Source organism: Trachypithecus francoisi, unplaced genomic scaffold (assembly GCF_009764315.1).
Source record: "Trachypithecus francoisi isolate TF-2019V2 unplaced genomic scaffold, Tfra_2.0 Lachesis_group8, whole genome shotgun sequence".
NCBI lineage: Eukaryota > Metazoa > Chordata > Mammalia > Primates > Cercopithecidae > Trachypithecus > Trachypithecus francoisi.
Window position 1 is genome coordinate 37,464,217 of NW_022681473.1, and position 18,115 is coordinate 37,482,331.

An 18,115-nucleotide genomic window follows, 5' to 3' on the forward strand; every position below is an offset into this window, starting at 1 on the left:
AGTCCTCACTACTGGCAAGGCTGAGACAGGAGGCTCTCTTGAGCTGTGATTGCACCACTGCACTCCAGTCTGGACAACAGAGAGAAACTCTGTCTCTAAACAAACAAAAAGACTTGAAACCAGGAATAAATATGGTTGAAACTATCCCACCTGGACTGAAGTGGTGGTTGCACTTAGCGGTAATGAGAAATGAAGTTAGCTAGATGAGTTAGGGTCAGAGTATGCAAGGCTTTAGAAATAGGAAACAGGAGAGAACCATTGAAAGTTTCTGAACAGACCTTGTGATGATGAAATCAGAATTCAAGGAGAGAAAAAGAAGCATAGTGATGGCAGACATCCGTGATGGATTTGGAGAAGAAAATACTAAAGGTAAACGGAAAGGGTGGTTATTAAAACAGTCGCATCATGAAGTGCTGAAATGTTGGATGTAAACACACCTACCACAGTATCAGTACAGACTAAGGGCTTGGATAAATGTTAGTCAAATCCAAACACTAAAATTCTTCTTGGTTCGCGAAAATTTCAGGAGTGGCTCAAAGAATCTGTAATGCATTAAGAATATACTATTTGCTTCACAATATTTAATTTACTTAAGATTTCATAAGAATCAGCTGCTTATAAAATTGTTACTTTGTGGTGCACCAAAGCACCTTGTTCTCTCCCTCATCCAGATATGTTTCATGCTGTTTGTACTTTCCACCCTTAAACAGATTTGGAGGGAAGATTCAAGCCGTGGATTTTTAAATTTAAAGCAATGCTGTCACAAACTGAGAACTGACATGTCATTACACATTTAATTGCCACCAGATCCCAGAGTTTAAAAATTGGAAGGACCTAAGAGATAGGACCTCTCGTTGTACAGAGGCGGAAACTGAGACTGAGAGAGGGTAAGTGAACAGTCCCAGATCACAGAGCTGCTAATGGACAAGGTGGGACTAGAATCCAGGCTTGACTCCTCTACGTGGAGCCAAGGGTTCGAAGCGATTCGGCTAAGGGAAGCCCGAGGCAGGGAACGAGAGTCATGAAAGCAGCTCTTTCCAACCCTAGGAGGCCGGGGGACCTCGCCACCGCGGAAGGAGCGGAGCCAGGCCAACCTCAAAAGCCGCAAGTCCAACCTCAAAAGCCGCAAGTCCAGGTACCCTTACCCTGATGGCCCCGGCGACACCCTCGGCCACCCTCCTGATCTCGCGATACTATCACTTTTCCGGCTTCCTCTAGGCCCCGCCCCTCCACCTCAGCCCTTCTGCCGTCATTTCCTGTGGGTCTGTGGGCTAAGGGAGAAGATGGCGGCGTTAGGGGAACCAGTGCGGCTGGAGAGGGGTGAGTGCAGCCGATGCTCGGCCGAGGTGGGTGGAAGGGTTGGGAGAGTGCTGTGTCGCTGGAGGGGAGGAGGAGTGACCCAGGCTCTGAGATCCGGAGCCAGGCTGTCCCTTGTGCCGGCGCCAGAGGCCACCGTTGTCTCTGTGCCTGGCTTTAGTAAGGGCGCTTACGGTATTTCAACTGTTACTCTAAGCTCTCCTCTGTTCACACGGACTGTCCCGAAGCACAGCACAACTAAACACAACCTGCCCGCTTCGCAGACACACGCCGCACACGCGCTCCCTTGGTGGGCACAGCAGAAGCAGCATTCGGAGACCCTTACACCCGAAAAGCAAACTTCACACACCCGGTTCGCACAGACTACACTCAATGCCTATACAACATGAGAACACACACGGTACAATTCAACAAAACCTCCCTTCCCCCTTGTTTACACACATACTACTTCATTACTTTTTCCACAACCTCGCTTGTATTTGAGTTGGGGTATTTGCTAGCTTTTGTGCCCCTCCTAGAAATGGAGCGGTTGCTTTAAAAACAATCCTACTCACTTGGTCTTGGGAAGGAGGTTACGTAAGTAAGCAGAATAGTGGTAGATGCTAAAACACTTGCAGGTGCAGTGTTTTTCATTTCTTGCAAACCCTACAATTGCAAACTGGTTGGCTGATTGCTTCCTAGAGCAGACTGTCAAGGAAAATAAAACCTCCTCTTCTGAGTGATTTTTTTTTTAGAGAAGCTTGTGAAAATAACTGGCTATGCGCCTACCAGATTTCCAGCATTCCAGCGTTTCCAGTCCTTTTACAGATTTCCAGCATTCCACTCTGTCCCTAATCCTTTATTTCAAACAATTTCAAGCATGCTTTTCATGCACCAGCATTAGAAATCATTGATAGGAGTTGAGAAGTACAAGTAAACATTTTGAGTACTTGTGGTTATTAAAAAAAAAAAAAAGTATAGGATGGAGACTGAAATTATATTGCACATATTAACATTTGCAGTTACAGTCTAAATACTACTATTGTTCCCTAAGAAAACACATTTTTAGAATTACTGTACTTAGAAAAACTTCTTTCCTAATGCCTTCCCACAAAGAAATGTGCACTTAATGTTGCTGATTTGCTCTTTACTGTGTTCACCATTTGGAAGTCTCACTGTAAATGAGATTCTTACCCTTAAGCCAATTAAAGCATCATTTTAGAGGACTAGCTACTCTGGGAAGACTTGCCGAGTTAGGCCTGTCTGTGACATCTTCCTCTTGAGCACAGTAGCACTGTTTTATGGATGGGAACAAATCAGTTTGATGTTAACAGGAGTAGGTTTCTTCTTTGAAAGCTAGTTGTTAAGATTCTAACATATTGGTGGTCTTTTGTGTTTTTGTTGTTGCTGTTTGGAGAAGTGGTCTTGCTTTGTCGCCCAGGCTGGGCGATCTTGGCTTACTGCAACCTCCGCCTCCCGTGATCAAGCAATTATCCTGCCTCAGTCTCCCGAGGAGCTGGGACTACAGGCGCACACCACCACGCCCGGCTATTTTTTGTATTTTAGTAGAGACAGGGTTTCACCGTGTTGCCCAGGCTGGTCTCGAACTCTTGAGCTCGGGCAGTTCGCCTGCCTCGGCCTCCCAAAGTGCTAGGATTATAGGCGTGAGGCACTGCGCCCGACCAGTCTTTGTATTTTTAAATGCAACACAAAATGTGGAACTTCTGTGGCATTTAGTTTTGATAGTCATGGCATTGTTTTTTGCTGTTACAGACTTCCTTTCCGTTCTTCAGTAGAAAGCTCAGCCCCAGAGTAGGATGAATTACAGTTAGCCCTCCATATCCATGGGTTCCATGTTTCAGCCAACTGCAGATTGAAAATACTCAGAGAAAAAAATCATGTCTGTATAGAACATGTACATTTTTTTCTTGTCCTTATTCCCTAAACAATGTGATATAACAACTATTTACATAGCATCAGATATTTTAAGTAATCTAGAGATTATTTAAAGTATGGAGGGGGATATGCATAAGGTTATATGCAAATACTACATCATTTTATATCGGAGACTTGAGCATCTGTAGATCTTGATATCTGTGGTATCTGAAGGTCCTAATGAATTCCCCACAGTACTGAGACAGCTGTACTAGTCGTTGCCATTTAGCAGGGTAAGAAAGTCAGATTACATCACCTCTGATTCTTGTTTACAATTCTAACAGACTCTATTAACAAACACGCCCAACAATCTTACAGTAGAAAATCCTACAGTACAATTACAATACAGTACCTGATCACATATGATTTAGAGTGCCTTATAAATCATCAAACTATGATCTAATGAAACACAAATTTGAGCACATGTTAGCTACATTTTAGATTTAGTCAAAAGCGTTTTATTTTTTTTTCCGTTTTTTTTTCTTCATTGGAAATTTTTATATGACTTACATATTATGACTTTATAAATCAAAATAATTGATGAACCAACAGTCCTCATTTATCGGTCATTCTGGTGATGGGAAATCAGAATGGTGAAGGTCTATTTGTTTCCATTGCATTTGATTAACTTTTTAAGTTTAAGCTTTCTTTTTTTTTTTTTTTTTTTTTTTGAGGCGGAGTCTCGCTCTCTCGCCCGGACTGGAGTGCAGTGGCCGGATCTCAGCTCACTGCAAGCTCCGTCTCCCAGGTTTACGCCATTCTCCTGCCTCAGCCTCCCGAGTAGCTGGGACTACAGGCGCCCGCCACCTCGCCCGGCTAGTTTTTGTATTTTTAGTAGAAACGGGGTTTCACCATGTTAGCCAGGATGGTCTCGATCTCCTGACCTCGTGATCCGCCCGTCTCGGCCTCCCAAAGTGCTGGGATTACAGGCTTGAGCCACCGCGCCCGGCCAAGTTTAAGCTTTCTTTACCACAAATTTAAAAATCTGTTTTCTGGCCAGGCGCAGTGGCTCATGCCTGTAATCCCAGCAGTTTGGGAGGCCGAGGCGAGCAGATCAATTGAGGTCAGGAGTTCGAGACTAGCCTGGCCAACATGGTGAAACCCTGTCTCTACTAAAAATACAAAAATTAACTGGGCGTGGTCGCAGGTACCTGTAGTCCCAACTACTCAGGAGACTGAGGCACAAGAATCACTTGAACCCTGGAGGCGGAGGTAGCAGTGAGCCAAGGTCATACCACTGCACTCCAGCCTCAGCAATAGAGGGAGACTCCATCTCAAATAAATAAATAAATTATCTTTCAGCCAGGCTTGATGGCTCACGCCTGTAATCCCAGCACTTCGGAAGGCCAGGGTGGGTGGATCACAAGGTCTGGAGTTCGAGACCAGCCTGACCAACAGGGTGAAACCCCGTCTCTACTAAAAATACAAAAATTAGCCGAGCGTAGTGGTGGACCCCGTAATTCCAGCTACTCAGGAGGCTGAGGCAAGAGACTCGCTTGAACCTGGGAGGCAGAGGTTGCAGTGAGTGGAGATTGCGTGACTGCACTCCAGCCTGGGTGACAGAGTGAGACTCCCTCTCAAATAAATAAATAAATAAATATCTTTCTTTACTGCATTTATTCATAGTTTTCTATCTGCAAACACGAGGAAGGCCATACTATATAAAGAAAAATTTCTAGGCCTTGAGTACAACATGAAATCAGAAACTTCTACTTAAGTCAAAAGGAAGCAAAGCAGTAATGGAATACTGGGCACTGTAGTACCTGGGGTACGGAAACTGTACAAAAACAGTTTTTGGAAAAAAAAAAAAAGTAGAGATAGTTAACAGTATTATAGCTGACCTCTTGAATCTTCTAAAATGTCTCAATTCATAACATTTATCCTCACACTTCTCAATGAGAATCCCCTAACATGCTTCATACATTTCTGCAAATGTGTACAACCTCTTAGGATTTTTGTTGTTTGTTTGGTTTTTTTTTGTTGTTGTTGTTGTTGGAGGAGATGGAGTTTCACTCTTTTCACCCAGACTGGAGTGCAGTGGCACAATCTCAGTTCACTGCAACCTCCGCGTCTCGGGATCAAGCGCTTTCTCCTGCCTCGGTCTCCCAAGTAGCTGGGATTACAGGCACCTGCCACCATGCTTGGCTAATTTTTGTTGTATTTTTTTTTTTATTAGAGATGGGGTTTCACCATGTTGGCCAGGCTGGTCTTGAACTCCTGACCTCAGGTGATCCACCCACCTCGGCTTCCCAAAGTGCTGGGATTACAAGCATAAGCCACTATGCCCAGCCAGTATTTCTTATGATTAATTGGTACCAATGTAACCTAACATTTTTGCTTGCTAAGCCCTTTTTTATGTATTGTGTGGTTCAGTCATTAACTGAACTCATAACTCTTCCTCATAACCCTTATATGGAAAGTACTGTTATTTCCATTTTACAGTGAAAGAAACTGAGACATAAGGAAGTCATGTAACTTGCCCAAGGTCACACAGGTGGTATTGAGACCAGATCCACAAAGCTAATTGTTTTTATTTTTCTCTTTCATAAACATAAGTGTTTGAGCTTGTTTGACTTAACAATGTTAATTAAGGTGAAAAAAATCAGTTTAATTCATTTGTACTGCTTGTTTTTGCATTTTTACGGTTGTTTTAAATGTGTCCCTGTCACTCACTGCATCTGCTCTTTAATGGTTATCTACCTGTGTATCATGTTTCTTTCAAGAAATGATCAGTGATTTTACTAGCTTATAGTGCTTTGTACTGTTCAGTGCTTTGGTTACTAATAATGATAATTAGGTAAATTTTTGTTGACTAGTTTCTGACAATATTGCTAGCTTTACTGAAGCAGTACAATGTTCATATAATGGTCACGTTTGAGTCGCAGTCCTTTCTGATGACATTTGGTATTTTGTGTTCAATTTGCCTGTGTTTCTCCAAAGTCTTACTTTATGCCCCTGTAATATCAGTAGTTTTTCCTATCTACTGTAAAATTTAGTGTTCTTACATTTTACATTCTCACCCTTCATGTGTGTACACACGCAGAGTCTCCTCCCCACCAAACACATGTGCAAATTCAATGCTTTTTTCCTCACTATTGTCTGTATATTATTAGCCCTTGAAGAATGAATCCTAAGTCCTACACTGTTACATAGGCATTGAGAAAACCCTTGGAGAAAACTATCTGTGTGTGTGTTTAACTCTAGATATTTGTAGAGCAATTGAATTATTGGAAAAACTACAAAGGAGTGGAGAAGTACCACCACAGAAACTTCAGGCTTTGCAAAGAGTCCTTCAAAGTGAGTTCTGCAATGCTGTGAGAGAGGTGAGTAAACATCTTTAAAATTTACTAAAAATTTGAGTTAATTAGGTCAGATAATACTCTAAATTTGCGTTCAAAATTTCTTAAGAAAAACTTCAGAAAACATTAAAACCAATCCTTTTCATTTTTGGAATTTCCGATAGAAAAAACATTTAATAAAGATGCATAACTTTGCCTGAAATTTTAACTTCACAGAGAACTCAAGCATGGTAAATTCTGAGATATAACTTTGGCTTTTACAGGTATATGAACATGTCTATGAGACTGTGGACATCAGTAGCAGTCCTGAAGTGAGAGCGAATGCTACTGCAAAGGTAAATATTTTTGTTTACCAAAAGTGAGAATTCTTCATAAATTAGAAGTTTAAAATATGCAATTATTAAATTCATAATAAACTTACTTTGAAGACTAACATGTATCTTTCAAGCTACACCAAATTTCTCAAGTACTAAGAAGACATTTGTTTCTACTGGCTTTACATAAGTGGTCCATGATAAATAGCTTTACATAAGCTATGTTATGCAGTTTAGATAATACAATAGAAATGTACTTGCATACACTATCATGCAATATATAATTGTGTTGTATATGTTACATATATGATACTATATAATATTCATTATACAAAATCTAATCATAATTTTAAGATATGAATTACTATCCTCGTCTTATTGATGAGGAAGCGTGAGGTTATTTGCCCCAAACCACACAAATAGCATATGATAGAGCTGTGGTACTACCCCAAGCTGATTTTTGCTTTCTTCTTTACATTATCTGCATTTCTGTGCCATTGTTTTCCACAAATAATTTATGTATTGACCTCACTATTCATGATAGGTGGTTTGAACAGGATAGTATCAGCAGTCGGTGACTTAAATTAATCATCAACAGATAATTTTTTACGGATAGTTACTGGCTCTCATAAGGAAATGGTGGATTCTTTGTTGAATACAAATGCTTAAACACGTTTATGTAGTTTGTCAGTGTAGAAAAAGACCAGAGAAACATGGTTTTAATTGCTGAGTTGTGTGACTTTGATAGCCTACTGAATTTCTGAGCCTTAGATAACAGGTATTCAGTAAATCTTGATTTCTTCAAAGATAATGAGTGTTCAGTAAATCTTGATTTATTTGAAGATAACAGGTATTCAGTAAATCTTGATTTCTTTCTTCCTCCCCATTTTTGTGATCTGTCACACAAAAAAAATGGTACTAGATAATTACCCTTAAAAGCAAAGTGAAACAAAATCTCAACTTTATAATTAGTTTGGATTAGTCTAAATTTGAGCTTTAAATAAGATATGGCTCTGTTTCATCTTCTGTGGGGATTTTTACTTGTGACTAGTTAACGAAAGCGACAAAAACATTCAGATTGGCTATGTGTACCTCTCTTTTTCTCATTATTGAGTTATTTATTGACATCTTAGATATTTAGTATATAGTACAAATAGTGTAGAAGCCAGAATGATTACATATAGGGACAACTCCATGTTGATTATATAGGTAGGTTGTGTCCTGCACAGAGACTCCTGAAGGAGTTGGGCGATCCAGATCTAAAGCTCAGGGCTGCTGGCATGGTAGGGGAGGGGTTTTCCTCCTTACCATGTACAATGTCCATCTGCCCAGCAAGTCTGCTTGCCAAGCCCTGTGCATATGGGACTGCACAAAAAACTGAGACTGGGCACTGTATGGGCTAGGAATGACCTGAAAAATCATAACATTTCCTGTGTAACTCAGAATTATTCATTTGTCATCTCTAAAATACCTTCTGTTTAGCTTACCTTCTCAGAATCACCAGTGAATTTGTGAGTATTCAGACGTCAAAAATACGTGCTCAAAAGTGGTTTTTAAAAAGAAGCCAGGTGCGGTGGCTCACGCCTGTAATCCCAGCACTTGGGAGGCCAAGGCGGGCAGATCACGAGGTCAGGAGATCAAGACCATCCTGGCTAACACGGTGAAACCCTGTCTCTACTAAAAATACAAAAAATTAGCCGGGTGTGGTGGCAGGTGCCTGTAATCTCAGCTAAAGAGACATAAGAACCAAAGTAAATAAAAGTCATACTTTTAATACGTAAAACTTTCTTTCAGGCTACTGTTGCTGCATTTGCTGCCAGTGAAGGACATTCTCATCCTCGAGTTGTTGAGCTACCAAAAACAGAAGAGGGCCTTGGATTCAATATTATGGGAGGCAAAGAACAAAACTCTCCAATCTATATATCTCGAATAATTCCAGGTGGAATTGCTGATAGACATGGGGGCCTCAAACGTGGAGATCAACTCCTCTCTGTTAATGGCGTGGTAAGGATGAATTTTATTTCTATTTGTAGTGATCTGTTGTGACCACCTGGGGGTGTATTTGAGTTATAGGAGAAACCTAAGAAACTTGTGGTTTAGAAATGCCTTGAGGGAATCCTAGGCAGTACTGTTAATACAGTGATCCTTTTTTTTTTTAAGCACTATAAGTGTATTTTGCAGTGTAAATTAGCAGTGCTTAGTGTATGTAATTTTTATGACATAAGCTCTTTATTAAAGGCAATACATTAAATTAGAAGTCTACCCTCATTTTACTCTTATGGCAATTGCTTGATCTACTGACATAATAAGGCATATAGATTGATATGCTAATTATTTGGAACTTAAAAGCCAGTTTTTAGATTATAAACAATGTATGTAAGAGGATTTCATATAGATTAAAATGGTAAGGCAGGATTATTTCTTAGTTTTATAATGTTGGAATAATACAACATTAAAACTTTCTTCCTTATATATATTTTAATAATTTTTACATTTTTAGTTACTTTCAAAACTTAGTGTATGGTTGTTTGTTTTTTTTTCCCCTAGAGTGTTGAAGGAGAACATCATGAAAAAGCTGTAGAACTGCTGAAAGCTGCACAAGGAAAGGTTAAATTAGTGGTGCGATATACACCCAAAGTCTTAGAAGAAATGGAGTCGCGCTTTGAAAAAATGAGATCAGCAAAACGCAGGCAACAGACCTAATACATTTCAAAACTTGATATTTCATTTTGCATTTTAGCTAGAGAAGTTTTCCTTGTGACTTACTAATGGCTGCAATGCCAGTGATTGTAAGAAAACAAACAAATTTATCATGAAATTCTCCTTGCCATTTTATAAATGCCTATTTTAACATCATTTGTGGTTCTAGAGATGCATACACTTTTTTCTGACAAGAAAAAGTAAAAGGTGATGAGGGCAATTCTGTCCTACTGTTTTTACAGGCCTTTTTCAAATGCAGATTTTGTCATAAAGTTGTTATAGATTTTTTAAAATGCTTTTTTAATATTAAAATGTACTTTTACATTCTTAATCTTTTTTTAGAAAGGAAAAGTTTTCTTCATTTGGCTGCTGATTTAAAAGTAAAGTTCTCCAATTCTTTTTTTGCTTACTCTGTTTTTTTTAACCTGTGAAATTTCTTTACAGTTTTCCAAGAAGTTAAACATAACAGTCTCGCCTACAGCAGTTCATTACACCGTCAACGTTAACATCATTGCTGCATTTTGTACTTTGAACACACACATAATGTATATAAAACCAGTGGTAAATCATGACTCAGCCCAGTGCAAGTTTTTTCACTTTTACTTAAGCATAATATATAATGGATATTCATTTATATTGATTTATAAAAGTAAGTTTTTAAACACTGAAACAATCATTGCTAAAGGATGTATTCTTAATATTTGAACATTGAGGCAAGAGGATGTAATTGATAGCATTACTTATTACATCCCTATTTATATTCAACAATACATCAAATTATAAATGCAAAACAGGTTCAGATTTCATCTTTTGCAATTTATTTTAAATACTATTCATTTTTATTTAAATGCACAATATTTCCCCTATATTTTGGTCCTTCCATTCCTAGAGAGAAACCAGTTATTTTGTGGTGGGAAGTAGGTGAAGCAAAGAAGGAAAAGTAATACCGTTAACTTCACTAGCTTCAAGAGTAGACATTCTTACTAGCTCAATTTAAATAATTGATTTTAGGAAGAAAAGAGGATATATTTAAGATACATAGAAATTATGATGTGATGTTTTCATGAGAATCTGTAGATTCCATCAAAATAGGAACTCATACTAAAATTGTTGGATTTAGAGATGCACCTTTTGTTTATGATTCAGATATGGGAATTTGAGAAATACTTCATTTGTCCACTGGATGTCACTGTTTCACTAAAAGGCAGCTATTAGTGTGTGACTGTGACTGAGGTCTTAAAGACTGAAAGAGTTGTGGTTCATTTTCTGTCACAACTTACGGGAACATGTGTACTTTAAGAAAAACTTAAGTGACAAATGTTAGAAGATGATGGATTGAAAAATATAAGTAATTTGGCATCGTTATTGACCCTGTATAAAAGAGTGGGCATTTTGTAACATTCCTTCAGGAAGAATAGTATGCTTTTTTCTGCATGTTTGTGATCACTGTGAGTGAGTCTCAGATGATTATTCCAGTTTTCAATGATTTTTCAAAATAAAAGTCAGTCGGCATTGTTATTTATCATTTAGGTATTGAACACTGGATTGCATGGTTGAATGTGTCTTTAATCCACTCCAAAATGTGCTTGTTATTGATAGGATCATGTTGTTAAATTGTATATTTTCAAAATTAATTGATGTTTTAAAAATGTTGAGACCAAAGTAGTATAGAAGTATGGACTTAATTTAATTGTAAAATTATTAGAGGTATTTGTTGTAGAGCTTTATATATTAAAGAGGTATTGGTGCATATGAAAACAGTAATATTATTGTTATGCTTGTATTCTTGCATTTCAGGGTAAATAAACCCTGAAGAAATCTTATTTTAGTATAGCTACAGCTGCAATAGCTTTTACAGATGTATCAACATTTCATTATAAATTATAGCTTCCTGGGTCTGTGTCTCAGCTGTTTAAGAACTTTCAGCCAAGTTAAATCTTTTTTGGTGTTGAAACTTTTAGTAAGTTGAGTAAGCTATTTTTTTTTCCCTACGGTAATCCACAATCTGTTCTTTGTGTGGGTTGACACCTATTTATAATTCTTAAAATAAGGGTAGCTCAAAGGAGCCAAATATAGTAGTTTAGCTTGCTGCTGTTGTGCGTGAATAGCAGTAGTTTGTTTTCATTAATGCAGTTTTCATAATATATCCCAGAATTTTAAATCTTGACCATAGAAAAATACAGTCATTCATTGGCAGAGATGTACAGTGGTGGTTTAGTGCAGTGAGGAAATGATGGGAATTTTTATCTTAGAAATGGATGATTCATGAATAAAACTAGGTACATAGTATATGATAGATGTTTGATTTGTCAATTACAAATATAAATTATCACCCCCCATTTCCGTTTATTTTCTTGATATATCAAAATGTGTTGACTTAGTGATTCTCAATCTTAGCTACATATTAGAAAGCCCGGCAGAGCTTTAAAAAATTGATACCTGGGTCCTATTCCATAACAACTAAATCAAAACCACTTTTTTTTTTTTTTTTTTTAAGCTTTCCAAGTGTTTCTAAAGGACACCTAGGATTAAGAACCCATTATAAAATGAGCTGATTACACTGGACACTGTCAGGAAGTATCAGAACAGTTTAATTTGCAGCTACTTAATGATTAATTATATTTCTTAGGTTTTTTTTTTTTTTTTTTTTTTTTTTTTTAAGAGACAGGATCTTGCTTTGTCTCTCAGGCTGGAACACAGTGGTGTGATCATAGCTCACTGCAGCCTGAAACTCTTTGGCTTCCACCTCAGCCTTCCAAAGCATTAGGATTATAGGTGTGAGCCACTACACCTGGCCAAGTAATTTCTTTAGGAATAAAAGGTACTTGGCATTTCTTATTTGGGAAGTAATTACAGTCTTATCTTTTTTTCTTTTTTTTTTTTAAATAAAATCTACCAGTAGTTTAAAAGTGAGCTTTTTATGTCTGTCATCATTCTGCCCCCTTTGCCTTTAAAACTTACAAGAATACGTGTCTGTTACTTGAGAAAGCATGTGTAAAAATTGCAGATGAGCAGTATTGTCGTTAATATATGTGCTGTCTTAATATGAGCACTTGATTTGTTAGTGTAATACTAGATTATAGCAGCCTAGTTCTTTAGGATTTGATGATTCAAACTTTTTTTTTTTGTTTTTTGTTTTTTGTTTTTGTTTTGAGACAGAGTCTTGCTCTGTTGCCCAGGCTGGCATGCAGTGGTGCAATCTCAGCTCACTTCAACCTCCGCGGCCTCAAGGCAGTTCAAGCGATTCTCCTGCCTCAGCCTCCCGAGTAGCTGGGACTACAGGCGTGTGCCACCACGCCTAGCTAATTTTTTTGTATTTTTAGTAGAGATAGGATTTCACCATGTTAGCCAGGATAGTCTCAATCTCCTGACCTCGTGATTCACCCCCCGCGGCCTCCCAAAGTGCTGGAATTACTGGCATGAGCCACCGCGCCCAGCCTCAAATATGTTTTTAAAAAATATCATTGTCGGGCCGGGCGCGGTGGCTCAAGCCTGTAATCCCAGCACTTTGGGAGGCCGAGACGGGCGGATCACGAGGTCAGGAGATCGAGACCATCCTGGCTAACACGGTGAAACCCCGTCTCTATTAAAAATACAAAAAACTAGCCGGGCGAGGTGGCGGGCGCCTGTAGTCCCAGCTACTCCGGAGGCTGAGGCAGGAGAATGGCGTAAAACCCGGGAGGCGGAGCTTGCAGTGAGCTGAGATCCGGCCACTGCACTCCAGCCCGGGCGAAAGAGCAAGACTCCGTCTCAAAAAAAAAAAAAAAAAAAAAAAAAAATATCATTGTCCTCCTCCTCTAAGATTTTTAAAGTTCTTTTGCTCAAGTACTTAAGTAGTTTGGCTCAAGTACTTTGTTTACAATTAAAATGGTTATTATAGCATTTAACAGAAGAAATGGTTATGGCTTATCCAAAAAGAATGTCAGCATGACGACTTTAAAAACTACATGTTTGTGAATATTTTATAATGTGGAATGATCATTGAAATATCAAGGATTCTAGTAATTGTATTTCCTGAATAAATGTATGTTTATGAATTTTCTAACCTACATTTTGTTGTGTCCTCTGCCAACAATCTGGTTTTATAATTGTTGTCTAAAGTTTGCTGGTAGTGTTTCTTCAAAGGTTATTCCAGTTATGGTTAAGTAGTGGGAAAAATCACTAATTTTCAAGAACTTTGAGACTAATTTGTATTGACTCGGTTTTTAAAAATACTGGCAAATACTGTGCTTCTACTTTTAAAATTTGTGGTAATACCCAGAATGGATGTAAAATGACACTTTTTCAATAGATTAATTCATTTATCAATTTAATTCTGATTTTTAAGGCATATTTAAAATAAATTTCTATGAGTTATGTCCTCGTTCTTTGGAATTGAAAAAAGTTGATATAACTACACAATAGATAATATTTGTGAAAGCTGTGTATAAAAAAGCATAATTCATGGTGGCTGCCGAAATGAAACTTTGAATTTCTATATTTTGGTTTGTCTTTCATAAAATTAAAAAAAAAAAAAAAACATTTTCTTGTGTTATTTCGAGAGTGGCAATATGACATGTGATTGAGAGCACAGATTCTGAAGCCAGACAACTCTGGTTTCAATCCCAGTTCCACCATTACCGTGTGTCACCTTAAACAAATTGCTTGATTTCTTTGTGCCTTAGTTCCCTCACCTGTCATTGGTAATAAAAATGCCTGTAAGTGTCATGCCATTTTCTGTAAGGCCCTTAAAAAGTTGCCTGGCATAGTAAATACTGTTTGTGTTTTCTTTTGTTCATGTAAAATAGCTTCAGAACCTTATGAGCTAAAGGAAATAATTCTGATCAAAAAATTAAAATTAGCAAGTTTTTATTTTTGATGTTTAGAAAACAACCTTTATGCTTAAAAACTTTAGAAGAATAAGATTCATAAGAAATTATCAAATTTCTATTTTGGTCAAAGAAACTCAGAATTTTTAAATTGTAACTTTGAGGATTAAAGCCATATTCAAATGAAAATCATTGGAAAATAAGTCCAAGTAAAGATCTGTTAAACTGTAAGGCAACAACCTAGGTCTAGAGATAGTAGACTGCTGGACTAGGTGTTAGTACAAGGCATCACCACCATTAACTTTAAAAAAGTGTGGAAATGTGCCGTGCAGCCGAGGAACAACAAAAAGCATTTAGTGTTAGGACTCAGTTTTGTCAAAACTTTCGTAGACCAGAGTTTGCATTTGCTAAATTTTTCGAGTTTTGTTATATTCACTATTTTGATTATTCTGATTTTAATATAATGAATTGCTGACCCATATTTTGTACATGTATTTATTAGTGGCAGATAATCTCTCTGATGGAATCTTTAAGATTTACTTTATATACAGAGCAAAAGGTAAATTCATACAGAACCCATTTGTCGATTTTATTTTTTTGAATTTTAAATTTTAAAGGGACAAATGCTTCATTCCAATAAGGTATATGTAAGACCTCTTCTAATTCTCATGAACTATACCTGTTGGTTAGAATGAGAAGTCATCCACACTTTCTTACCTAGAGACAACTTTAAAAACACCAAATCTTTTTTATTTATTTATTTTTTTTGTGGTGGGGTCTATTTGGACACCACAATATGTATACTTAAAATCACCAAACATCAAGATTTGGTGTTTTGGGGCCAGGTGCAGTGGCTCACACCTGTAATCCCAGCACTTTGGGAGGCTGAGGCAGGTGGATCACTTGAGCCCAGGAGTTTGAGACCAGCCTGGGCAACATGGCAAAACCCCGTCTCTACTAAAAATACACAAATTGAGGCCCAGCATAGTGGCTCGCGCCTGTAATCCCAACACTTTGGGAGGCCAAGGAGGGTGGATCACTTGAGGTCAGGAGTTCAAGACCAGCCTGGCCAACATGGCGAAACCTTGTCTCTACTGAAAATACAAAAATAAGCCAGGCATGGTGGCATGTTCCTGTAATCCCAGCTACTTGGGAGGCTGAGGCAGGAGAATTGCTTGAACCCGGGAGCCAGAGGTTACAGTGAGCTAAGATTTCACCACTGCACTCCAGCCTAGGCAGCAGAGTGAGACTCTGTCTCAATAAAAGTACAAAAATTAGCCAGGTGTGGTGACACGTCCCTGTAGTCCTAGCTACTAGGGAAGCTGAGGTTCTCATGAGAATTGCTTGAGCCCAGGAGGCAGAGAGTGCACTGAACTGAGATAGCACCACTACACTCCAGCCTGGGCAACAGAGACCCCATCTCAAAAAAAAAAAAAATTCGTTTTTTTTTTTTTTTAAATTTATTTTTTATTTATTATACTTTAAGTTCTAGCGTACATGTGCATAACATGCAGGTTTGTTACATTTGTATACTTGTGCCATGTTGGTGTGCTGCACCCATCAAGTCGTCAGCACCCATCAATTCGTGATTTATATCAGGTATGACTCCCAATGCAATCCGTCCCGCCTCCCCCCTCCCCATGATAGGCCCCAGTGTGTGATGTTCCCCTTCCCGAGTCCAAGTGATCTCATTGTTCAGTTCCCACCTATGAGTGAGAACATGCGGTGTTTGGTTTTCTGTTCTTGTGATAGTTTGCTAAGAATGATGGTTTCCAGCTGCATCCATGTCCCTACAAAGGATGCAAACTCATCCTTTTTTATGGCTGCATAGTATTCCATGGTGTATATGTGCCACATTTTCTTAATCCAGTCTGTCACAGATGGACATTTGGGTTGATTCCAAGTCTTTGCTATTGTGAATAGTGCCGCAATAAACATACGTGTGCATGTGTCTTTATAGCAGCATGATTTATAATCCTTTGGGTATATACCCAGTAGTGGGATGGCTGGGTCATATGGTACATCTAGTTCTAGATCCTTGAGGAATTGCCATACTGTTTTCCATAATGGTTGAACTAGTTTACAATCCCACCAACAGTGTAAAAGTGTTCCTATTTCTCCACATCCTCTCCAACACCTGTTGTTTCCTGACTTTTTAATGATTGCCGTTCTAACTGGTGTGAGATGGTATCTCATTGTGGTTTTGATTTGCATTTCTCTGATGGCGAGTGATGATGAGCATGTTTTCATGTGTCTGTTGGCTGTATGAATGTCTTCTTTTGAGAAATGTCTGTTCATATCCTTTGCCCACTTTTTGATGGGGTTGTCTGTTTTTTTCTAGTATATTTGTTTGAGTTCTTTGTAGATTCTGGATATTAGCCCTTTGTTGGATGAGTAGATTGCAAAAATTTTCTCCCATTCTGTAGGTTGCCTGTTCACTCTGTTGGTTGTTTCTTTTGCTGTGCAGAAGCTCTTTAGTTTAATGAGATCCCATTTGTCAATTTTGGCTTTTGTTGCCGTTGCTTTTGGTGGTTTAGACATGAAGTCCTTGCCCATGCCTATGTCCTGAATGGTATTACCTAGGCTTTCTTCTAGGGTTTTTATGGTATTAGGTCTAACATTTAAGTCTCTAATCCATCTTGAATTAATCTTCGTATAAGGAGTAAAGAAAGGATCCAGTTTCAGCTTTCTACTTATGGCTAGCCAATATTCCCAACACCATTTATTAAATAGGGAATCCTTTCCCCATTTCTTGTTTCTCTCAGGTTTGTCAAAGATCAGATGGCTGTAGATGTGTGGTATTATTTCTGAGGACTCTGTTCTGTTCCATTGGTCTATATCTCTGTTGTGGTACCAGTACCATGCTGTTTTGATTACTGTAGCCTTGTAGTATAGTTTGAAGTCAGGTAGCGTGACGCCTCCAGCTTTGTCCTTTTGACTTGGGATTGTCTTGGCAATGCGGGCTCTTTTTTGGTTCCATATGAATTTTAAAGCAGTTTTTTCCAATTCTGTGAAGAAACTCATTGGTAGCTTGATGGGGATGGCATTGAATCTATAAATAACCTTGGGCAGTATGGCCATTTTCACGATATTGATTCTTCCTATCCATGAGCATGGTATGTTCTTCCATTTGTTTGTGTCCTCTTTGATTTCACTGAGCAGTGGTTTGTAGTTCTCCTTGAAGAGGTCCTTTACATCCCTTGTAAGTTTGATTCCTAGGTATTTGATTCTCTTTGAAGCAATTGTGAATGGAAGTTCATTCATGATTTGGGTCTCTGTTTGTCTGTTACTGGTGTGTAAGAATGCTTGTGATTTTTGCACATTAATTTTGTATCCTGAGACTTTGCTGAAGTTGCTTATCAGCTTAAGGAGATTTTGGGCTGAGACGATGGGGTTTTCTAAATATACAATCATGTCATATGCAAACAGGGACAATTTGACTTCTTCTTTTCCTAACTGAATACCCTTGATTTCTTTCTCTTGCCTGATTGCCCTAGCCAGAACTTCCAACACTGTGTTGAATAGGAGTGGTGAGAGAGGGCATCCCTGTCTTGTGCCAGTTTTCAAAGGGAATTTTTCCACTTTTTGCCCATTCAGTATGATATTAGCTGTGGGTTTGTCATAAATAGCTCTTATTATTTTGAGGTACGTTCCATCAATACCGAATTTATTGAGCATTTTTAGCATGAAGGGCTGTTGAATTTTGTCAAAAGCCTTTTCTGCATCTATTGAGATAATCATGTGGTTCTTGTCTTTGGTTCTG

General features: G+C 38.3%; 1 protein-coding gene across 2 annotated transcripts; it reads left to right on the top strand.

Annotated features, from left to right (window-relative positions):
- The first annotated feature begins 1,225 nt into the window (after nt 1–1,225).
- Nucleotides 1,226–12,191, top strand: LIN7C (lin-7 homolog C, crumbs cell polarity complex component). Of its 2 annotated transcripts, none has more exons than XM_033204639.1 (5): nt 1,226–1,320; nt 6,436–6,554; nt 6,794–6,865; nt 8,639–8,848; nt 9,392–12,191. In XM_033204639.1, exons 1-5 carry the CDS (start codon nt 1,284–1,286, stop codon nt 9,545–9,547), a joined length of 594 nt encoding a protein of 197 aa, XP_033060530.1. In that variant the 5' UTR covers nt 1,226–1,283; the 3' UTR covers nt 9,548–12,191. The 2 variants fall into 2 exon arrangements, with proteins under 2 accessions (XP_033060530.1, XP_033060529.1); XM_033204638.1 differs by lacking the exon at nt 1,226–1,320 and adding an exon at nt 4,540–4,582.
- Nucleotides 12,192–18,115: the final 5,924 nt, after the last annotated feature.